This window comes from Anomaloglossus baeobatrachus, chromosome 2 (genome assembly GCF_048569485.1).
Source record: "Anomaloglossus baeobatrachus isolate aAnoBae1 chromosome 2, aAnoBae1.hap1, whole genome shotgun sequence".
Lineage (NCBI taxonomy): Eukaryota > Metazoa > Chordata > Amphibia > Anura > Aromobatidae > Anomaloglossus > Anomaloglossus baeobatrachus.
The window spans coordinates 131,363,315-131,388,433 of NC_134354.1; the positions used below are offsets into that span (position 1 = coordinate 131,363,315).

General features: G+C 47.7%; 1 protein-coding gene across 1 annotated transcript in view; it reads left to right on the forward strand.

Annotated features, from left to right (window-relative positions):
- The window catches only part of DPH1 (diphthamide biosynthesis 1), a 410,699-nt gene that overhangs the window by 377,513 nt on the left and 8,067 nt on the right, over positions 1 to 25,119 (forward strand). The window contains exons 9-10 of the mRNA XM_075335338.1: positions 6,506 to 6,606; positions 11,883 to 11,961. Coding sequence (XP_075191453.1) covers positions 6,506 to 6,606; positions 11,883 to 11,961 — 180 coding nt within the window. The remainder of the gene's footprint in view (positions 1 to 6,505; positions 6,607 to 11,882; positions 11,962 to 25,119) is intronic.

The following is a 25,119-nucleotide window of genomic DNA, read 5'->3' on the forward strand; positions in this document are numbered from 1 at the left end:
CCCTGCTATTAAACAATTATGTCTCTCCTTCATTATTCATCCAGTCATTATGCGCACACCTGTCTCTGCCTCTTTAAGATGCTCAGTATTCATCTTTTTAAATGCGGTTTCTCATTAATTAAAAATCGCTGGAGGATTTGACACTGAAGTATGTGATGATGACTGAAGTTGGAGAACAAGTGATTTCTTAAAATACTATGTGTAACCCTTTCAGTGTCAGAGCGGACTGGATCACGCTGTTCTGCAGACCTCTAAGACTGCCTAACGGTTAAAAGCCTCTTGCAGGGACGGATCATCACTTGTGTATCCTCTCCTCTTTTTCTCAACATGAACATAATCCGCTTCCATGCATCCACCTCCCCTCCTCCAGAGAGATACATTTTTAGTCCTTGTTAATCTCAGCGAGGATTTTTTTTTTTTCCTCTTCTTCACATTTACATTTTTTTTCTTTGCAAATCAGAAGCAATGGGTCATTTCGCCCTCCTCCTCCTTTTTTTTTTTTTTTTCCTAGTCCCCCATGCAGATCATTAAACTGGACACATGCGCCCATTTTAATTAGTCTTTGCTCGGCATGTATGCCTCTATCAGCGTGCCGGGGATGACTGGGTGTACCAGGCAGCGGAGGGGTAGAAGGTGTAGTTGTGTTGGTGTCATATTGTGCGCGCGGTGGGTTCTACGAGGGTGGATGACGAGGTGTTCGGCATGATTGTGGGGGGCGTTGGGTGAGAGGGTTTACACATAGCTGTGAAGGAGATGATGAGAGGAGGAGTATAGTGTCTGTTGGTTGGGGGGGTGTAGGGGGTGGTAGCTGTGCCTCTGTATAGGGAGTATCATTAGGTCTGTGTGTTTTGCCGGGGTCTTTTGTTTTAGCTCCTAGCAGCACCCTGTCGCGTTCCTGCTAATGAGTATTCCTCTGTCTATCCTGTGTAACGAGGACAGGCCTCATTAATCTATTGGCTGCAATTACAGAACCGCAATTATTATTTGCACTTCTCATTAAATGAACTTGGAATGGTTATTGTTGGTTATTTATCCATCCACTCCCATCCCGTGTGGAAAACAGAGGGGCTTAATTAACTTCCAGCCTGGGAACCAAGACCGCGGCTCCGGCAGGAGGAGGAGGGGGGGGGGGCGTTTGACAGGGAGTCATTGTGTAAGAAATAATCTGTCATCCTCACCCTGTCCCGCAACCCAGGTAGACGAAGAACCACATTCTCTAATAAAATGCGCTCTTGTCAGACCGATATGTATAAAATAATATTCTTATAAGATCCATCTGCGTTAACTGCTTATTTACTGGGCAGGGTACCGGCGCCTCTGAACCCTTAACGACTTTAGCACTGGAGACTCAAGTGAGCTCAGGCGACACTAAAACAAAGGGAAACCAAGGTGAACAGACGTCTGGCAGAGGCCTGAAGGGGAAACTAAATAAAAAATGTGCTAAAATTCTCTCCCTGCCGAAAATAAAATGACTTTCCCTCTAAAGTTATGCAAAACAACAATGCCAGGACGGATTGTGCGCCCGGGTTACAGGCCTTATTACTCTCCCTTTGTGCTGGAATTGAAGCTTTTCATAGTGCCGTCATTAGAGTCATTTACTGAGCGCCACAATCACATTCCAGCACAAAGACCATAATGGTGCCTGATTGACTCCGGTGCCGGCCCGTGTGCCCACGGCATCATGTGCTCGTATAGTCAATGCAGTCAATATCATGGGCGTCCGTGCGGTGGTCAATAGACAAAACTTGCATTATTTACCGGCGGAATGCAAATATATTAACCCCTTCTCAATCACGAATAGGACACATCTTTATTTGGCTATTTTTCAGTATTCCGACAGCAAAATCTTATTTTTTTGTTTTTTGTCATCTTGATTTTTTTTGCTGAATATGTTGTTAATATTTTTAAATATTTATTCATTGTTTTATTTATCTTTCTTATATAGCACCATCATATTACACAGCGTTTACATCGTTATCAGTTGTCGTCCTTGGTGGGATTTGATCTCGGGACCCCAGCACTGCAAAGCAATAGTGCGAGCCACGATCGTGCTGTCATTTTAATTAGTGTTTGATATGATTTTTTTTGTATTTCTATAATGACAAAGTACATTAAGCAAAACATTTTTCCCACTGTGGGCATACAGATCTGGTGAGGGGGGCTGGAGGCATACAGATCTGGTGAGGTGGGCTGGGGGCATACGGGGGCTGGGGGCATACAGATTTAGTGAGGGGGGCTTGGGGCATACAGATCTGGTGGGAGGTGGGCTCGGAGCATACAGATCTGGTGGAGGGGGCTGAGGGCATACAAATCTGTTGGGGGGGCTGGGGGCATACAGTTCTGGTGGGAGGTGGGCTGGGGGCATACAGTTATGGTGGGGGGCATACAGTTTTCGTGAGGGGGGCTGGAGACATAGAGATCTGGTGGGGGAGCTGGAGGCATACAGAGCTGGTGGGGGGGCTAGGGGCATACAGATCTGGTGCGGGGCCTGAGGGCATACAGGTCTGGTGGGGGGGCTTGAGGCATACAGATTTGATGGGGGGTGCTGGGGCCTTACAGATTTGGTGGTGGGGCTGGCGGCATACAGATCTGGTGGGGGGGCTAGGGGCATACAGTTCTGGTGAGGGGGGCTAGGGGCATACAGATCTGGTGGGTGGGGCTGGGGACATACAGATCTGGTTGGGGGGCTGGAGGCATACAGATCTGGTGAGGTGGGCTGGGAGCATACAGATCTGGTGGGGGGGGCATACAGTTCTGGTGAGGGGGGCTGCAGGCATACAGATCTGGTGGGGAGGGCTAGGGGCATAAAGATCTGGTGGGGGGCTGGGGGCATACAGATCTGGTGGGGGGCTGGAGGCATACAGATCTGGTGGAGGGGGCTGGAGGCATACAGATCTGGTGGAGGGGGCTGGAGGCATACAGTTCTCGTGGGTGGGGCTAGTGGCATACAGTTCTGGTGAGGGGGGGCTAGGGGCATACAAATCAGATGAGGGGGCCTGGGGGCATACAGATCTGATTAGGGGGGCTGGAGGCATACAGATCTGGTGGGGGGGCTGGGGGCATACAGATCTGATGAGGTGGGCTGGGGGCATACAGATCTGGTGGGAGGGGGCTGGGGGGCATACAGATCTCGTCGGGGGGCTGATGTCCCCTGCAGTAATGAGCGCATTGTTTAGTAATGTGCTCCTGCTGGTTCCCTTCTGTCCCCTATTATGCCGTGACTCAGCAGCAGAACACAGACCCCTCCGTGATAGCGTCCAGTGTACGGAGCGGCCGCTGCAGGATGTTGTTATGGCTTTACTGCAGTTGAATGCTTTATGGCGCCACAAAGCATTCAACTGCAGTAAAGCGCTGACAGCAGAAGCGGCGGCCCCGGACAGGTGAGTATACAGCAGTGTGTGTGTCTGTGTTCAAGATATACATGCATGTGCGCTATGTGTGTGTACGTGCTCGGTGTATCTATGTGTGTCTGCTGTGTGTGTATATGTGCTCACGTGTGTTTGTGTGTGTGTGCGTGCAGTGAGGACCTGGAATCCGGGGCATCGTTCGAACTGCGGCTGCGCAACTGACAGTGGCGCGGTGTATGCCGGATTAGGTGGACATCCACAACTGCTGATTATATATGTAGATTTTTTTTAAGCAGCAGGACACAGCAGGACTTCTCATGGCTCAGACTACAATGTTAAGCGCACGGAAGTCCGGTTTGCCACCCTGCTCTGATTGACACTTCATTGTTAATGTACAATCTAAAAATTCGGATTGTGTCAGAACTGCTGCAGCCAGTAATCTAAGTGATACATTGTTGGATTTAGAATCTTCTTGCCTACATCATGCTGCTCTCAGATGAGGTAGCAAAAATCTGCTGCCAGATTCCCTTTAAAGGGAACCTGTCATCAGAAATTTAGCTTGAAACCTAAAAGTTTCCCCCTCTGCAGCTCCTGGGCTGCATTCTAGCAAGGTTCCTGTACTTTTTGTGGCCCCTTTTAAACCAAATTACTTTATAAACTTGTACCTTTTGCTATGTAAATATTGTAAATTATCCATGGGGGCGGGCTCACTGCTGACCGTTGCTGTTCCTCCTGCACATTGATGCCGTTCCCCCACGCTCCACTTCATCCATCAGGACGCCGCCCGCTGCGCCCGAGGTGCCGCCCACGCCAGGATCGCTGGTGACGTGTGTCACAAGCACGAGATTATGGGCGGCGCTGTGATTGCATCGCAAGTGCCCGCCCATAATCTCGTGGACGCGCTGTCCCCACTGCCTCCAGCGTTCTGCGCAAACGCTCGCTGGCCAAATGACCCGACGTCACCTCCTTCCCATCTTATTCTGCAGCAGGGCAAGATGGGAAAGAGGTGATGTCGGGTCATCTGGCCAGCAAGCGCTTGCGCAGAACGCTGGAGGAAGAGAGGAAAGTGCGGTCACGAGGTTATGGGCGGCACTTGCTGAGGACACTCACAGCGCCGCCCATAACCTCGTGCCTGCGCAAAACGTCACCAGCGATCACACGTGCACACAGTGCACAGTACTGCTACAGTCGCACAGCGCATGTGCGGGACCACGGGCGCCCAGGGGCGGCGTCCTGAGATATGAAATTCAGCGTTGGGGGGCGGCGTAAATCGGCAGGAAGACAGTAACGGACACCAGAGAGCCCGCCCCCATGGACGATTTACAAAATTTACATAGCAAAAGGTACAAGTTTATAAAGTATTTAATTTGGTTTAAAAGGGGCCACAAAAAGTACAGGAACCTTGCTAGAATGCAGCCCAGGAGCTGCAGACAGGGAAACTTTTAGGTTTAAAACTAAATTTCTGATGACAGGTTCCCTTTTAATACATTTTTTTTCTTATTACCTAGTACTTACTGCAAACAGTGGATTATGTACACGGTATATAGACTTATCATTAAAGAGTCAAACTGCTTGATCTTGACTTTTGGGTTAATTTCTTCCTTAGCCCTTCCACTGACCTCCAGCATTGGAGAAGTGGACTTTAGCGTAGTAGGGGAGGATTATAATTTGTGGTCTACTATTGCAGAATATCAGTGAGGGGAGGCTACCTCTGCAGACAGATTCAAGGGAATGAGGAAAATGGCTATTCTCATATATAACACCACACAGGTCCACAGGTTGTGTCTGGTATTACAGCTTAGCTCCTTTAAAGTGAATGTGCAATACCACAGACAAACAGAGGCAAAAAGTGGCACTGTTTTGGGAAGATTTTTCTAATTCTGCACAACCCATTAAGGTCTTGTAGACCTGCATCTGCACTGGCTGCACTTCTTTACCTACATCTCTAACAAGGCATATTATAAAGTGGTTATATGTAATTTTTGGAACTGTTCTGTATATTATGGCTACTTGGCTTTGCCGACTGTCTATATATTTTTTTTAATCTTTGCTTAGAAATCCCATACTTTCTATTTAATGATAGCATTTACTGGACTCAGATATAAAAAGTCGTCTATATCAATTACTCATCACCACATCTCTATCAATATTTGTCTATTTCTGTCCCATATCCATGTAAAAAAAAAATCAATTTGGCCCCACTGCTTTCGATCTATTATTGACATATTTCCATTTGGCGGTTCCTAAAGAGAGAAGAAATAGAATGTTCAAACGAAGTTGGATGCGATCTGCTGATGACACTCGGCCCAAACTCTGTAGTGAGCGTGAGCCGAGCGTCATTCGCTGTGATCCGATTCATAATAATAATAATAATCTTTATTTCTATAGTGCCAACATATTCCGCAGCGCTTTACAATTCAGGAGACTCATATACATATCATATACATAAACATATACAAACAAGTAACAATTATACAAGATACAATATGCCCTCGCATGTGAAAATAGGAGCCAAGGTTTGGAGAAGAGGGAGAGATTAATGTCTCCATCTTCTCCATTGGCTGTCTCTGCGTATATTAGACTGCACTCAGATGACATCCGAGTGTAGTCTGATGTTTTACATGAACCCATAGACTTGTATGGATACACTGCCAATCACGGTATGTAGCACTGCCCCGTAGTATAACATTGGAGGGAGTGCTGTTGGATAAAATATCAGATAGCTCTCGTCCATGTATACCATGGTGTGAGCGTGCACTAAAAGTGACAGTCATTGTTGCCTTCTGGGAAAATTCGGACCAATTTTCAAAGAAGCCCTGGGAGGGATGGGCAATGTGATACAGGTGGTGTATTTTGTGTGTTCTCCTGTTTTTCACCCCTCAGTCCCTCTTGGGGCTATATGCTGTATGTATGTGGTTTATATTAATACATGTATAATATATTAATGGCTTTTTCCATACAGATGAGAACTTCTGAGAATTTCCTCGGCAATTCAGTGTGTACTTGGAGATGTTTCATTTCATCTTGTTATTCTCTAGCTCCTGACTTAATTAATTAGTAGGGTTATTCACTGAAGGCTAAGGCTTGGACGGCTGCCTTACCCCTAAATGCCTAGCTTTCTTTTTTGTCTAACGCACTGTGGCTCTCTCTCCTCGCAGCACCTGGAGTCACGTCTACAGGCTCTCGGCTGTCGTTACGTGCGGCTTCTGCTGTCGGAAATCTTCCCTAATAAACTCAAGCTGTTCCCAGAGGTGGAAGCGTGAGTACAGAGAGCAGAGCTGTAAACACACACTCACCACGCGCAGCCCTCACTATGGGGTGGGATTGGGGGGGCATTCTGGCACTACCACTTCACTGGTGCTGGAAGTACCCTGATATTTAAGGCTACATCTCTATATTCAGATTATAAAGGCAACTGTAACATTAAAAGACAGCTTTCTTGTCTTATAACACGTCGTTATAAAATAGATCCTGGGAGTGAGAAGCTGCTTAGATCATTGTCCCGACTCATCGCACCGAGTCCTGTTACTTAATGAATAATTAAGAGACACTTACATTTAAGATTCAAATAACCTTGTACCTAGGGTTGCCAACTCGATTTTTTACTTTTTATGGATAGCTTAAGAAGTCAATATTTTTTTTACAAACACATTGGTAAAGCATAATAAATCATTATCATTACAAGTGATATATGTCTCCGGCCCATAATTCTGATAAGACAACATTAGCCACATTCACTGTAAAATGAAAACTACAATCAAAATAACTTGTATAAGTTTCAAAAAAAGTGCCCTATTTTTAGACTGTCCTGGAATTTTTGGACAATCTGCAGCCCTGACCTAGACCTTCTCCCATGTCATATGTCTGTCTGTCTATCTCTCGTTCATTCTGGCTATCACTGTGTCTGTCCTTCTGAGTGTATTATCTAACTGCAGTGAAGCAACTTTCATGTGAGCTACCAACATAGTAATGAAAAATGGACTTCTAGTGGTGGGGGTTACGAAGAAGAAGATTGCAATCTTGCATAGTGTATGATAGATATGAGACCATCTCAAAGAGGTGGTCTTTTCGAGAGGTTTTCTTGTCAGTTTGTCTGAACCTATCTATCCCTCTATCTCATATGTTGTCATATCTATCTGTATACCTGTCTTTCTCTACCAGTCAATCAGTCATGTGTCTGTCTTGCTTCTATATCTTGTGACTAACTGGAGATCTATATATCTAAAATTAACCATCACATGTCTATTTATCAAGTGTCTTAATACATTTGAGATTACATAACTTGGTTATCTTTGTATCTATTTAGTTTAATGTACATTGTCAGTCGTGCAGCAGTCTGATTCTGTCCTTGTGACCAGCCATATGTGTACGTATGTATATGTGTGTATACTGTATATATACTGTATCTTTCGCATTAAAAGACACACTTTTCCTCCCCAAAATTTGGGAGGAAAATGAGAAGTGAGTGGAGAATGGTCACAGGAGGCAGGGACAATGCTGCTGGCTGTGGGCTGTGCTGCAGGCGGGGCTCGCTGCAGGGGGTGAGGCAGGGGCCATCCTGAAAATGTCGCCGGTGTGGGCTTCAAATAATGGCGTCCAGAGTTGGCATGTACACAGATTGAGCTCTCGGTTCAAGATCTCATCTGCGCACACGCTGCCTCTGGCCCATTGATCTCCCAGCAGCGGACTTAAGGAAATTGGCGCCCGGAGGTGGCGCGTGCGCAGATGAGATCTCGGTTCGTCATTGAATAGATAGCTCAATCTGCGCAGGCACCAACTACGGGCGCCATTTCTTGGAAGTCCGCACCGCTGACAGTTTCTGGATGTTCCTACCTCACAGCGCCCGCAACGAGCATCCGGGACACCTGCCCAACTGCAGCATCATCCTGCTCCATCATCGTTCCTGCCTCCTGTGACCCCACTCCACCACCACTGCTGCCACCACTACCCCATATTTTTTTTACCGTTTTTTTTCTCCAAATTTAGGGTGCGTCTTATTATCCAGAGCTTCTACTAAAACGAAAAATACAGGATATATATATATATATATCTCCAGTGTTTGTGTCTATCAGTCATTCATTTTATCTGTATCTATCTTGCATCTATCCTAACCACTGTCTATAACACAGGTCTACAGAAAAAAAATTCAGGCGCCAAGGTTTTTTTTAATGGATTTAGGGTATGTTGAGGATGCTGAATTCAAAAATTCCATTACTTTTGCCAAATTTGTTCTAGTTTTTGAGACAATGGCCATTCATGACAATAATGCATTCTCCCAATGCGACTTGTGTGTGATAAATGCAATAGCTTTTGATCTGTCTTTTTGACTCTTTAACACTGCAGTGTCTAGATAAAGTGACTTGTTGAAGCCAGAATTCTACTGTGAATTTGCTGAGGAAAGAAGTCAGCTGCAATAAATGTTTGTTAACCCAGTCTTGGTTTATTCCAAATAAGTTCTGTCTTAATAAGTATATAAATACATGTAAAACTTGTGACTTCATCAAGAAGAGCCTCCATCAACAATCCTGATTGTTTTTGCTACATTTGTGGAGAGTACATGGTTCAAAAACAAAGAAGAAATATGACATTTGTGCATCGAGCATACCTGGCTTACTTTGGAGTACAGCTTGGAGACCAGGATAAATCTTGGCCTACACATATGGTTTGCAAACATGTGTGAAGCATGTATGACAGTGGACAAATGGTGAAAAAATTGCCCAGACATAGGTGTGCTAAAGGTATGGAGAGACCCGAAAAACCACCTTGATGATTATTTTTGTGTTGTACAGATTAAAGGCTTTAATCATTACAAGAAAGCTCTGTGGGATTATCCTGATTTGGAATCGATAGCACAACCTATTCCACATGGCAATGACGTCCCCTTACCAGTCTTTACCAGACTATTGGACCATCCACTGTCAGACTCTGAAGAGAGGCAGAGATTGGAGTGTATGGCTGGTAGTAGCAGTGGAACTGAATTAAAGGGAAGCTCTTTGAGGTCTCAACCATTAAGCCAAAAAGAACTCGATGACCTGATTTGAGACTTAAATCGGTCCAAGCAAGTATCTGAACTTTTAGCGTCCATAATTGGTGACCAAAATCTTATAAAGCCAGAAGTTAAAATTGCAGTCTATCGGACGAGAAGATTGGCTTGTCCCATATTTCAACCAAGAGGAAGAACTTGAATACTGCAATGATATCCCAGAAATTGTACTTCAAATGGGACTAATGGAATATCGACCAGAAGGCTGGCGGCTTTTTATAGATAGCTCCATGAGAAGCTTTAGAAGTGTTCTCTTGCACAATGGTAACCGTTATGTGTTATGCGTCTTTTCCCACTGCTCACTCAACAAAACTTAAAGAATATGAAAATATAATAATCGTATTACAGAAAATCTGTTATCATGAACATCAGAGGTTGATTTGTGTTGATCTGAGGATGATGAACTTCTTGCTTGGACAGCAATCTAGATACACAAAATACCCATGCTTCATGTGCCTCTAGGATAGCAGGACATAGCAAGATCATTGGACAGAAGTGTCATAGCCTACAAGAGGAGAAATGATTGTTGGCTTTGCAAATATCATCAACAAACCGCTGGTGAACAAGAACAGAATCATTCTCCCACTGCTTCATATTAAGCTAGGATTAATGAAACAATGTGTTAGGGCTTTGGACAAATCAGGTAATTGCTTCAGGTACATTTGTAGATCATTCCCTGGACTGAGCATGGAAAAACTAAAAGCTGGAGTCTTTGATGGTCCTCATATTGGTAAACTCATGAACAATTCCAATTTTACCATATGCTTCGGCCTGGAAGAGTTTTATCTGTGTTGTGATGATGGCGGACGGGGCACTCCCATGATGGCGGAGGGGGCACTCCCATGATGGCAGACGGGGCACTCCCATGATGGCAGACGGGGCACTCCCATGATGGCGGAGGGGGCACTCCCATGATGGCGGAGGGGGCACTCCCATGATGGCGGAGGGGGCACTCCCATGATGGCGGACGGGGCACTCCCATGATGGCAGACGGGGCACTCCCATGATGGCAGACGGGGCACTCCCATGATGGCAGACGGGGCACTCCCATGATGGCAGACGGGGCACTCCCAGGATGGCTGACGGGGCACTCCCAGGATGGCTGACGGGGCACTCCCAGGATGGCTGACGGGGCACTCCCAGGATGGCTGACGGGGCACCCCCACGATGGCGGACGGGGCACCCCCACGATGGCGGACGGGACATACACATGATGGCAGCTTTTGCTGGAGTCTCCAATGTGATTATCCTGATGACACACACAAAAGGAAATAGCATAAACAGCATTTTTTTTAAGCACTGACATTAATAATGTATAATGTTATATAACTAATTTTGTATTAATCAAATAATACATAACTTTTTCTGGTCACTCTTATATATCTTTAATTTTTTTGTATTATTTTAGGATGTGTACTAGTTGTAACAAAAATAATAATCTTGTAATTCCAAATGCTTTTCAGTCGTGTTGCGTTAAGTATTTAACTATTAAATATCTTGGAAACTAGAGCTAATCTGGCAAAACTGAAGTCATATTCTTAATCAGCACCATAAACTTAATATACAACCGTTCAGACATCGTTGGCACCAAAATCACTGTATACCAGTGTGATTATCCATCCTTGTCTATGAATCAGCTGGTCTGTCTGCACCTTGCTCGTGTCTGTCCCTGGGACTAGCTACATTTTAGTCTACCCCACGTCTGTCCTTGTCTCTCCATTTATTTGTCTCTCTCTATTTATAAATCCATCTCTTTCTTTCTTTCTCCATTTACTTCTGCTTGTCTGTCTAGAAGTCTGACATTTTCCTATTTCTTAATCATTCACACGACTTACTATTGGGGAGCTATAACTGAAACATATGAAATGATTTGATGACATCCATTCTTGTATTTTTTTCTTTAATGGACTAACTGCATTATCTCTCGAAAAGCTTTTAGGTGCAAACTGTTTATAAAAATGAACAGATATAAAAAAAATAATGTGCCTTAATTTCCAGTAAGAAAAATAGAGCCAAATGCAAGAAAGGTAAGAAAGAAAAAAAACACTGTCCTGGAAATCTCTTTAACTGTTTATATTTAACTAGAATGCGAAAGTTAAGAGCATTAATGAGATGCCTATTATTTCTGACCTGATGAAAAGAAGAGGTTAGCTCCCGAAAGCTTGTTAAGAGGAAATGCAGGCAGTCCATTAAAAAAGTATCATAAACCACAAATGTGGTGGAACATCATCCTTCACCGGCCCGAGCTGGACGCTACATTAATTTATAAACAGAATATTTCATGACGGGGTATAGTGGCCACTTATTTGCTTTTAACTGGTTTTAGATCTCACTTTGCTTAACCCATTCAGAGCCTGATATCTTTGGAAGTCTCAAAAGCTATAATCGCTGTCATCCGACTATCGGTAGATTCGACCACTGACTACATTGCCCTGAAAACATGTTGCCATTTCTCATATGCTAACTGATAATTGCCTTGTTGTTACTTGCAGGTGGATACAGGTCGCCTGCCCAAGACTTTCTATAGATTGGGGGACTGCCTTCCCCAAGCCTTTGCTGACTCCATATGAAGTAAGCCCACCTATAATATAGCCTCTAACTGCATTGGTGGGGATACCTAAAAGGCTATTCTGACTCTGTTCGATTCCGGATCAGGACTGGTGGTCGTGTCTATTCTATTCCTGCCGCATAGGATGCTGTATCTGTATCATGCACCTGCCTGAATTGGACAGCGGTGCGTTAGCTGTCAGTAGCGCACATGACCCAGCAGGTCTCACTCATCTCCTGATACAGAAGTGGGCAAAACCTAAATACACATTCTAAGGGAATCTGTCAGCAGATTTTAGCTATGTAATCTGACAGCACCATGAGGTAGGGACAAAGAAACCAATTCCAGTGATGTATCACCTAGTATACTGGGTGCAGCAGTTGTGATAGTCACCATTTTCACTGTTGCAGAGCTCGGTTGATCTGGGCATAACTCGCCCACACCAAAGCTCTCTGTGTACAATGTATACTGACAGAGAGCTGCTAATCAATGCTGGGGTTATGGTTGGACTACTCTGCAAATGCCTCTTTATCGTGTAGTGATAATCTCAATTGAAACAGCAAAACACAGCCTAGTAAGGTACACATTACTATAATCAGGGTCTTAGCCCTACGTTGTGCTGCTCTCACATTACACAGCAAAAAGCTGCTGACAGATTCCTTTTAAGATTTAAAGGAAACTGGTGAACTTTGCTGACGTGTCTTTATTAGTAAATGGTTGTATTGCACATGAAATACCACATAGGAAACCTCTATTCTTAGAATTTTGCAACTGGCAATGGTTGTTCCCAATCCCCTTTCAATACAGGGTGTCCATACAGAGCCAGCCTGACATTGTGTAGTGACATGTCACAGTCCCAAAATGAATAGCAACTAGTTGTCAATTTATTTATACATTTCCAAGAGTAATAATAAAGGAAAAAAACATCACAGAGCTATGGGAAAAGTTCTTCGTAGGGAATAAACACACAAACAATGCAGTGCTATGGGAAAAATTCTTCATAGGGAATAATCAGACATTTCGTAAAAACTAAAACATTTAATCTTTAGTGGAATGACCTGTATGTCTTCCTCTAAGCCGCGATCCCAGGCTGCCACAAAGGTAAATGGTAGTGCCCTACAGTGGGACTGCTAAAAGGTATATCTGTCCTCTTGATTAAGATTTTATCTCCCCTACCTACAGTTCTAAGAAGCCCCACATATATTTATATACATAAGTATGGATAATACTAGCTGCTCCTTTCATAAACTGCACTTTTCTAAGCTGCTGACTTTACGTTTAGTGCTCGCTTAAAATATCTCCCATTATAAAGTCAAGGAAATATATCTGAAAAGTGGTAAACCATCCACTAATGGAATATTTCCTGAATTATGTGCATCTAAACTGCAGGAAAAGTGTCTTCCAAGAACATGTTGATGCACAATTTCAATTTATTGGCCATATTTGAGATTGATTATTTTGCACTCACACTTATTTTCCCCTCTTTCCTTTCATTCCAACTACGTTCTGGTGGGGACTTTATTAGAGGGTCTGTGTTGTCTATTGTGAGGTAAATCCGGAGATATGACGATAAATCATGATATTCAAGTATGTCAGGAAGCCCTCTCCTGGTGTCACCCCCCCTTTCCTTCACACAACTGGTTTAGCAACAAATCCCATGGCCATCTCCTGTGATATGGAGATGAGGTGGTGTGGGAACAATGGACACAGGATGACTCCCTGCCGTCACCCTGTAACAAGAGTTGTATCTCATTAGCAAGGCTATGGAACTAGCTAGACAGAACGACTCCAGTAAAAAATGGTTCATATCTCGCAAGCCATGTTTCCGATAAATACGGCAACCATAAAAATGGTGTCTCCGCATGCGGACGATGCCGGCACACCCTTTTTATGGGAGCAGGACATTGGGAAATGCCCCAGGCGTGATATCAGCCAATGGGGAACTGGCAGGCAGGTCATGAGTCCCCTCGTTCTGTAGCTAAATTCATAACTGTCACAATTTGAGCATTGGCGTCCGCCTACGACGCTCCCAGGCAAAGTTATGGCCCATATTCCATGTTGTGGATTGTCCATAACTCAAGCCAGGGGTGGAGCAGTGCTCCCTCTGAGGTCACTAAGGTAGGAGGGGACCTGGATTTGCCCAGGTTGATAACCCTACTTCGGCCATTTTCCAGTGTTCTTTTCGCTGGGGGCACGTGTAGGAAACATCTGTGGGAAGGATCCTAGAAACCTGGGTACAGCGCCCCCCTGTGGCCAGACGCAACAAGGTAACTGCTGGAACTGTGTATGCCTGTTTGTAACCCATGCTTTGACTGTAACTGTACTCTGACATATGTATATTCTGTAGATTCCCTATTGTATATATTGTAGTTTCTAGTGTGCTTTAGGCTGATTAAATTATATAATTAATCTTGGGCTGTTCTGTTATCTCGATCTTGAATCCCACGTCTGTGTGTTCGGCTAATAGTTACCGTGAAGCGGTTGGTGGCAGCGAGTTGTGCCAAGGATTATTGTGGGGAGGCCAGTGAGATTCGGGAAGATATTATATATTCCGCCCGCGGAGGTCGGGGGAATATATACCCTACTCTCACCGGGGACCCTTCAATAATCGGCATAAGTAGTATAGCGGCCTCCTTGCTTATTGTCGGGCAATTCCATAATTGGCCTGACTATAAGAGGGGCGCTAGAGAGCGCGTCACGTGCTCTGTCTGTCGGTCGGGAGGTATAAAGGAGGGGTGACCCCACTTGTTACCCCCCGATTGTGACGTACTGGTAGCCAGCGCGGGGGATTTCTGAGTGACCCCCCCCCCCGGTGGTTTGTGACATATTGGTGGCATAGCGGTGGGATCGAGATAATAGTGTGTGTGAGTGTGAGACCCATACTCCCAGACACTAAAGACTGCCTGCAGCAGCTGTGGCTGCTGGGGTCTTCAGACTAGCTCAACACTAGAGTGTCAGAGTGCAGATACTGTAAGGTGTGTGGAGGCATCAGGTGTCAGTTCTGTGTCAGTGACCAAAAGTCTGCAAGAATGGCTGATGGCACCAGGAGCAGAGCTATGCAACTGGCCAATGCTAAGGCAGGAGCCGAAGAGAGGGAGGACGGTGCTGTGGACAGCAATGAGGAGGTTGCCCACGAGTCCTCCAGGAGCTCGACGCCAGAAAACCGTTCTGCCGAGGACATTGCGCAACCTGGCACTGCTAGACAAGATGAGGAGGAGCTCACCCAAGGTTCCTCAACGAGCCAGATGCCAGCCCTCCGCTCTGAAAGGGACAGTGAATCGCCTAGCTCTGCAGCGTGCCGCAGATCACCACGTGCCATTCCACCGAGCCTGGGAGGCTCGGATAGCCTTCTTCAAATGGCTATGGCCCTTCTCCAGGCTGGAGACCAGAAGGGCTACAAGGAACTCCTGGCAGAGCGCAGGGCAGAGCGGCAGGCAGCGCGTGACGCTGAGGCTGCGGAGCGGCACGCAGAGCGTGAGGCTGCGGAGCGAGAGCGGCAGGCAGCGCGTGAAGAGCGAGAGCGACAGGCAGACCGTGACTACCAGCTGCAGCTAGCTCAGCTCCGGCCCTCATCAGCCACATGTGACCTTCGAGACACCAAACTTCCAAAGGTCCGTGTTGAGGACTTCCCAGTGCTGGAGAAGGATGGAGACTTGGACTCTTTCTTGACTGCTTTTGAACGGACTTGCTTGCAGCACCATCTGGACAAGGACCAGTGGGCCAAATACCTGACCCCCCGTTTAAGGGGTAAGGCCCTGGATATCCTTGGGGACTTGCCTGCTGAGGCAGATCAGGGCTACGACACCATCAAGCGGGCCCTGATCCAACAGTACAACCTCACTCCAGAGTCCTACCGCAAGAAGTTCCGGAGCCTACAGAAGGGACCAAAGGACTCCTGGGCTGACCACCGGCGGGCACTTGCCCGAGCTGCCGACCACTGGACCCAAGGCCTGCAGCTTTCCACCGGACCGGAGATCCTGGACTTGTTCATCACGGAGCAACTCTTGTGGAACTGCCCTGAGGATCTCCGCCAGTTCATCCGAGACCAGAAGCCAAAGGGGTCCACGGCTACAGCTGCCCTTGCCGATGACTACACCAACAACCGGGCCCCTGAGGCCAGGAGAGCGGCCACCAGCAGCACCTGGAGAGGGGGTAAGATGAATTCTGCGACTGCCCCACCTGCCCCTAGACTGCAGGGGGTGTCCCCCTCAACTCCCCTCTCCAGGCCCGTGGCGGAACCAAGACGGTGCCACCAGTGCAACCTACCTGGACACTTCAAGGCCATGTGCCCTCAGCGTCCCAAGGCCCCGGCTCCGTCCCCGTCCCAAGGGCCGCCCAAGGTGTATTGTGTGGGTGGGGGTGGTGGTAGGTCCCTGGACAGCTTCCAACCTGTCACCGTCGGCCGGTCTGTGACCATAGGACTGCGAGACAGCGCCTCGGAGGTGACTCTGGTGCGGCCTGAGATGGTGTCCCCCCAAGACTTGATCCCTGGAAAAACCCTCGCTGTCTCCGGGATTGGAGGCATTGACCCGGCGCTGCCTGTTGCTGACATTTATGTGGACTGGGGCGCAGGGCGAGGGGTGAGGGAGGTGGGGGTAACTGATCGGATCCCCGCAAACGTGCTACTTGGGACAGATTTGGGGCAGATGACCTCCCAGTTTGGGCCCCAACCAAGGGCTGAACCTTCAGCCAGTACTGACATGCCTCCGGACAATGTTAATGTGTTATCTATGAATGATGTAAGGGAGGAGGGAGTGAACTCTGATATTTCTGCTTGCATAGACACCATAGACACACACACAGCTGCAGCTGTGACAGGGGAGGGGGTCAGAGAAAGGTGTGACAATGCCTCTACAAGTAATCAGCCTGTGAGCTGGGATCTGTTGCCCTCTGCAGGGATAAGCAGAGAGCAGGGTGCTGCAGGGGGGGGACCAGTGTGTGGGGTGGGGGCTACCACAGCAAATGTGGGGTCCCCAGAGATTTCACAGCGGGGTTCTGTTGCTGCAGGAGGGGAACAGGCAGGTGAGATTGGGGCCGGTCCAGGAGCGGAAGTGCTCCCAGGTAAGATCTCGGTGCATGGTTCCCCCACAACCGGGGTGTCAGGAAGCCAGGTAGGTCTGCCTGAACCGGCGACTTGGTGAGGAACGGAGGAGGAGCAGGCACGACCCACGGTCGCAGCGGCTGTGGTCGCTGTCACCCGCAGTGGGAGTGCTGGAAGCCAAGGGGCCTCCCGGAGGTCCGATAGCTCTTCCCCTTCTGACCAAGTGGCAGCCGAGTCAGGTGGAGGCCAGGACACAGGTCCCGGGGTACTGACCGAAGATGTGACAGTCTCGTCGATTCTGGCCACATCTAGTCAGGGGTTTCAGGCAGCGTTAGAAGCTGACGACAGCCTGAAAGCTCTAAAGGAGCAGGCGGCACAGCCTCCCTCGGACTCGGACCCGGAGCGAGTGGTCTGGGACCAAGGACGGCTGTACCGGGCCACGGTCCAGCAGGGTTCACCGGAGGCGTGGCCCAGGGACCGACAGTTGGTGGTACCCTATCCGTTCCGGACGGAGTTGTTGCGGATCGCACATGAGATTCCGATGGCCGGACACCTAGGGATCGCTAAGACCAAGGCCAGGTTAAACCAGCATTTCTACTGGCCAAAAATGGGGGCCGATGTGGCTGCCTACTGCCGTTCGTGTGAAACCTGTCAGAGAGTGGGGAAGGCGGGGCCACGCCCCAAAGCCCCACTAGTATCTCTGCCAATCATCGATGAGCCTTTCAGGAGGGTGGCTGTGGATCTGGTCGGCCCGCTGGCCATCCCCAGCAGCTCCGGGAAACGCTTCCTACTGACGGTAGTGGACTATGCCACCCGGTACCCAGAAGCAGTGGCCTTGTCGTCCATTCGGGCTGACAAGGTGGCCACCGCATTGCTGGAGATTTTCTCCCGAGTGGGTTTTCCCCAGGAAATGCTCACTGACCGGGGGACCCAATTCATGTCCCAGCTGATGGAGGCCCTCTGTAAGCAAGTCCAGGTGCGACATCTGGTGGCCAGCCCGTACCATCCACAGACTAATGGCCTGTGCGAGCGGTTCAATGGCACCTTAAAGCAGATGCTTAAGATGTTGGTCGACTCCCATGGGCGTGACTGGGAGCGGTATCTCCCACACCTGTTATTTGCTTACCGGGAGGTTCCACAGGCCTCAACAGGATTCTCACCGTTTGAGCTCCTGTACGGGCGACGTGTGCGGGGCCCCCTGGCTCTGGTGAAAGAGGCTTGGGAAGGGGATTTGGCCACCCCTGGAGTGTCGGTTATCGAGTATGTCATGCGCTTCCGGGACAAAATGCAGGCCTTGACGCAACTGGTACACGACAATATGGCTCAAGCCCAGGCCGATCAGAAGCGTTGGTACGACCAGAACGCTTGTGAGAGGACCTACCAAGTGGGTCAAAAGGTGTGGGTACTGGTCCCCGTACCACAGGACAAGCTTCAGGCAGCCTGGGAAGGCCCATACCTCGTGTACCAGCAGCTCAACCCTGTAACGTACCTGGTCACCCTGGACCCTGCCCGTGGAAGGCGGAAGCCCTTCCATGTGAACATGATGAAGGCACATCATGAGCGGGAGGCATGTGCGCTCCCCGTGTGCAACCTGCCCGAGGAGGGAGAAGCGGAAACCCTCTTGGATATGCTAGCCCAGGTTAGGGCAGGCGGATCCATTGAGGATGTGGAGGTTGGCCACCAGCTCTTGGAAGACCAACGGTCCCAGCTGTGGGCCACCCTCCTCCCCTTCCGGGGGTTGTTTACCAACCAGCCCGGAAGGACTGACTTGGCTGTCCATCACGTGGACACTGGGGATCATCCCCCGATCCGGCGTTCAGCATATCGGGTCTCCCTGGAGGTGCAGCAACACATGCGCCAGGAGATTGACGAGATGCTGAAGCTGGGGGTGATCCAGGCATCCAACAGCGCTTGGGCCTCGCCTGTAGTCCTCGTCCCTAAGAAGGACCGAACCACTCGGTTCTGCGTGGACTACAGGGGGCTCAATGCGGTCACGGTCGCCGATGCGTACCCAATGCCACGCATCGATGACCTGCTCGATCAGTTGGCCGGGGCTCAGTACCTGACCATCATGGATCTGAGCCGGGGATATTGGCAGATCCCCCTGACTCGCAAGGCCAGGGAACGCTCTGCCTTTATTACCCCATTTGGACTATACGAGTCCACGGTGATGCCATTCGGGATGAGGAATGCCCCTGCCACTTTCCAGCGGATGGTCAACACCCTGCTCAAGGGACTTGAAGGGTACGCGGCCGCGTACCTGGATGACATTGCCGTCTTCAGTCCCACCTGGGAGGACCACCTAGAGCATCTAGCACAGGTGCTCAGGCGGATCCACCGGGCAGGTTTGACCATCAAGCCGGGAAAGTGTCAGCTGGCCATGAGCGAGGTCCAGTACCTCGGTCACCGGGTAGGTGGGAGAACACTGAAGCCCGAGCCTGAGAAAGTGGAAGCTATCGCATCCTGGCCCACCCCCAGGACCAAGAAGCAGGTGATGTCCTTCTTGGGGACCGCTGGGTACTATAGGAGGTTTGTTCCATGCTATAGTAGCCTGGCAAAGCCCTTGACGGACCTCACCAAGAAGAAGCTGCCCTCTGCAGTCGATTGGACAATGGACTGCGAGACAGCCTTCCGGGCCCTAAAGGACGCCCTGTCCAGCCCGCCCGTGCTACAGGCAGCCGACTTCACGCGGCCGTTTGTAGTACAGACCGACGCCAGTGACTTCGGCCTCGGTGCGGTGCTCAGCCAGGTGGACTCTGCGAGCCAAGAGCACCCAGTCTTGTACCTGAGCAGGAAGCTGTTACCAAGGGAAGTTGCCTATTCCACGATGGAGAAGGAGTGCCTGGCCATAGTGTGGGCCCTGCAGCGTCTGCAACCCTATCTATACGGGCGCCACTTCATCGTGGAGACGGACCACAATCCCCTCAGCTGGTTGCACACCGTCTCTGGGACGAATGGGCGATTGTTTCGATGGAGCCTTGCGCTCCAGCAATACAACTTCACCATTCGCCACAAAAGGGGCCGTGACCACGGTAACGCAGACGGGCTGTCCCGACAAGGAGAGGTCGCGGACGGGCGCACGGGGGAACACCGGAGTGTGCTGCCCCCTAGCGCCCTCAAAAGGGGGGAGGTGTGAGGTAAATCCGGAGATATGACGATAAATCATGATATTCAAGTATGTCAGGAAGCCCTCTCCTGGTGTCACCCCCCCTTTCCTTCACACAACTGGTTTAGCAACAAATCCCATGGCCATCTCCTGTGATATGGAGATGAGGTGGTGTGGGAACAATGGACACAGGATGACTCCCTGCCGTCACCCTGTAACAAGAGTTGTATCTCATTAGCAAGGCTATGGAACTAGCTAGACAGAACGACTCCAGTAAAAAATGGTTCATATCTCGCAAGCCATATTTCCGATAAATACGGCAACCATAAAAATGGTGTCTCCGCATGCGGACGATGCCGGCACACCCTTTTTATGGGAGCAGGACATTGGGAAATGCCCCAGGCGTGATATCAGCCAATGGGGAACTGGCAGGCAGGTCATGAGTCCCCTCGTTCTGTAGCTAAATTCATAACTGTCACAATGAGAGCATTGGCGTCCGCCTACGACGCTCCCAGGCAAAGTTATGGCCCATATTCCATGTTGTGGATTGTCCATAACTCAAGCCAGGGGTGGAGCAGTGCTCCCTCTGAGGTCACTAAGGTAGGAGGGGACCTGGATTTGCCCAGGTTGATAACCCTACTTCGGCCATTTTCCAGTGTTCTTTTCGCTGGGGGCACGTGTAGGAAACATCTGTGGGAAGGATCCTAGAAAACTGGGTACAGCGCCCCCCTGTGGCCAGACGCAACAAGGTAACTGCTGGAACTGTGTATGCCTGTTTGTAACCCATGCTTTGACTGTAACTGTACTCTGACATATGTATATTCTGTAGATTCCCTATTGTATATATTGTAGTTTCTAGTGTGCTTTAGGCTGATTAAATTATATAATTAATCTTGGGCTGTTCTGTTATCTCGATCTTGAATCCCACGTCTGTGTGTTCGGCTAATAGTTACCGTGAAGCGGTTGGTGGCAGCGAGTTGTGCCAAGGATTATTGTGGGGAGGCCAGTGAGATTCGGGAAGATATTATATATTCCGCCCGCGGAGGTCGGGGGAATATATACCCTACTCTCACCGGGGACCCTTCAATAATCGGCATAAGTAGTATAGCGGCCTCCTTGCTTATTGTCGGGCAATTCCATAATTGGCCTGACTATAAGAGGGGCGCTAGAGAGCGCGTCACGTGCTCTGTCTGTCGGTCGGGAGGTATAAAGGAGGGGTGACCCCACTTGTTACCCCCCGATTGTGACGTACTGGTAGCCAGCGCGGGGGATTTCTGAGTGACCCCCCCCCCGGTGGTTTGTGACATCTATATTATTATTATTATAGTATTATGTGTGTATTAGCTGTTTATGTGCTTTTGGGAAGTTCTCTTTTCATGATGACATGTTCCTCAGGAAATCTGATTGGAGAGTCACAAGACAAATAAGGCAAGGATTACATCCATCGGAAATGTTCTTGGGATTTCGAGAGCAGTTGTCTTCTTCCCATAGAGCACTTACATGGCACAGATCTATAACTCAGGCTAAGGGTTCACTCAGACTAGTGTACAACGCGGATGAGGGCAATTCAAGAAAAAAAGGATTGCACTTCAACCCATGTTGTTCAGTGAGGCAAAGCAGATCTGTGATTTTTTTTCTCAGCTGTAATTAGATTGCACATGGATGAAAAGTGAGAAAAAAAATCGTCCTAATTTTCTATCTGATTTCTTATACACTAGTTTGAGCGTATCCATATAATAATTAAAAAAGAGCCAGGAAAAGGAAAATCCATTGTTTATGTGCATTGACAAAAGTTTGGGAACATTTTAGTGATAGATATTGCTTACTGCTCAAATGCTACCAGCAAGATCGGAAAGGTCCACCGACGGAAAACCTTGTATTAGTTTTATTTACAGATTTTGTGCATTATTGACCAGGTCTTCTGCTATTTTGGACTTTTCTAATAAAAGGCTGAACACCACCATGACATAAAATTACACTCTAGTTAAGGGGGCTTTACACGCTACGATATCGTTAATGTTTTGTCGTCGGGGTCACGTTGTTAGTGACGCATATCCGGCGTCATTAACGATATCGCAGTGTGTGAAACTGACCAGCGACCTTAAGCGACCTCAAAAATGGTGAAAATCGTTCACCATGGAGAGGTCGTCCGAAACTCAAAAATCGGTTAGGGTTGTTTATCCAGGTTGTTCCTCGTTCCTGCGGCAGCACACATCGCTATGTGTGACACCGTAGGAGCGAGGAACGTCTCCTTACCTGCCGCCGGCCCTAATGCGGAAGGAAGGAGGTGGGCGGGATCTTACGTCCTGCTCATCTCCGCCCCTCCGCTTTGATTGGCCGGCCGCTTAGTGACGTTGCGGTGACGTCGCTGTGATGCCGAACGTCCCTCCCCCTTGAAGGAGGGATTGTTCGGCAGTCACAGCGACACCGTCGACCAGGTAAGTATGTGTGACGCTGCCGTAGCGATAATGTTCGCTACGGCAGCGATCACAAACAATCGCATGCGCGACGGGGGCGGGTACTTACACGCTCGCTATCGCTACAAATTGCTAGCGATATCGCTACCGTGTAAAGCCCCCTTAAGGCTTTGGGAATTTAAAGGGGTTCTCCGCTTTGGATACACCCTAAATGTTAGAAGAGCTCCTTGACAACAAGTTGCTAAAACCACCAATAACCAGTTAATATCTGAGGAAACCCTCAAATTAGAGTAAATTTCCCCTGTGGTGGTGCTGCAGTGAAAATGAAACATTACAATAATACCAATGCAAATCAATGGGTTGCTTGTGTAAGTTAACAAGACAGGACAAGTCCTCCAGTCACACATCCATGTTCTTTCCATTTTATTTTTCCAGTCTATGAGACTCAGAGCATGTCCTATATTCATCAGCGGTTTTGTGAATCAGACTCTGCCATTAACTACATGCAGTGTAAATTAACATAACTGTATGTCTGTGCTGGGAACCAAAAGTGTGGAGGTGGCTCAGGAGCGGAGATCTCTCCAAAAGTGGTAGATGTCAGCTTTAGTATATAGCCGGCATCTGTCTCTAACACCAGTGGCTGGTGTTGAGCTCTGATTGCTGCAGTTAACCATTTAGTTGCTACAGTCAACCTATGACCGCAGCAATTAAACAGAGTAGTTTCCTATGTGCATCAACTCCCCTTGGCCTTCTGCAACACCATCATAAGGTGCCAATGTGTTTCCCTGGCAGCCAGGGCTTTGCTGATTGCCCTAGTCGCTGCCACTTTGTACTCCTTTGAAATTCAGCCAAAGGCTTCATAGGAGAGGCATATTAAACAATCATATCCTCAACTTCCCAAAGGGGACTAGAAAATAAATATAAAAAAAATTTGAATAATCTCCATTTTCCCAATAAAGATAAAGAAATAAAAAGAAAAAAAACATGTTTGGTATTGCTTCTTCTCTACAAGTCAATAAAAATCAATATATGTTTAATTAATCCAGTCTGTTTTTGGGAACAGCTCCTCCCTAAAGTACAATCATAAGCAATCAATATGTCGTTTGTACTCAAATTGTATCAATAAAAAACCCAAGCCCTAATAGATCTCTATTGACAGAAATTAAAAAAAGTCACAGATCTTTGTAAAGTGGTGATATAAATGCAATTTTTATTTAGTTTTTAATAAATGTCTTTTTATTTTTTTTATCCAAACAATGAACACCATTAAAGCAAAAACCCAAAAGACAATTGCATTTTTTTTTTCACCATTTTATCGCACTTGGAATTTTTGCTACCTGTTCTTCAGTACATTGAATGATAAAATGGATGGTGTCATTCAAAACTACAATTCGTCCTGCAAAAAACAAGTCTTTATATGATTAAGTGGATATAAAGATAAATAAGTTAAAGAATGGCTATTGGAAGAAGGTGAGGAAAAAACTGTAGTGCAGACACGAAAAATCTCCCAGTCCTTAAAGGGGTTCTCCGGGAATAAAAAAAAAATATAAATATCTAAAGGAAATGTCATTATAAATACATTTCTAAATACATTTAATTAGCAAATCACAATCCTTTTGTCTAGAGGTAATTAGTATAGAAATAAAATGTCCACCGCCGTGTTACATGATAGAAACCTGTGGTGGAATGTTAGGACAGAGGCTTGTGAGCATGTGCAGTAAGAAGCTCTACTGCTTTCACCGGTAGATAAATATATTGTTATTCAGAAAGACGGGGAGCACAGAAGTTGAGCGACCTCCTCTCACCTCAGCACCTCTGGTATCTCCACTAATATTAGTGGAGAATATCTTTCCACATATGATGAAGGGCAGAGCTTCCTACTGCACATGCTCCTGTCCTAACATTGTAGGACAAGTTTCTCTCAGTGAAACAAGGCGCCGGCCATGTTAATTCAATAGTGATTATTTCCCTAGACAAAACAATGGGATTTGCTAATTAAAGGAAACCTGTCAGGTCTCCTATGCACACACAACCACGAGCAGTTCTGGGTGCATATTTCTTATCCCTGCCTAACCGAATCCCTGTATACACTAGCATAGATAAAGAGATCTTTAGAAAAGTATTTCTAAAGATCCTTTATGATATGCTAATGAAGCCAGTGACTAGTCACAAGGGCGTTAGTTCTCCCGACTAGTCCACCCTCTTAGCATATTAGCATGGAGCAAGTTAATAATTGCCCAGTGTCAACAGCGGTGACGCCCGTACCTATGTCCGTTGTCACCACCTCAGACCCTGGGCTTAGGGTCAGTGCGCATGATCAGAAGTCCCAGCACTTCCTGTTATGTGTGCTAGACCTCTCTGAAGCTGGGATGCGTACACCCGGCTTCATAGTGCACATAACCAGAAGTACTGAGACTTCTGATCATGTGCACTGACCCTAAACTCAGCGTTCTGAAGCGGTGACAACAGGTACGCACATTACCACCGATGATGCTGGGCAATGGGCATTGAATAGCATATTAGCACGCCCCTGTAGGTGTGCTAACATGCTAAGAGGGTGGACTAGTTGGGGGAACTAACACTCTTGCGACTAGTCCCTGCCCTCATTAGCATATCA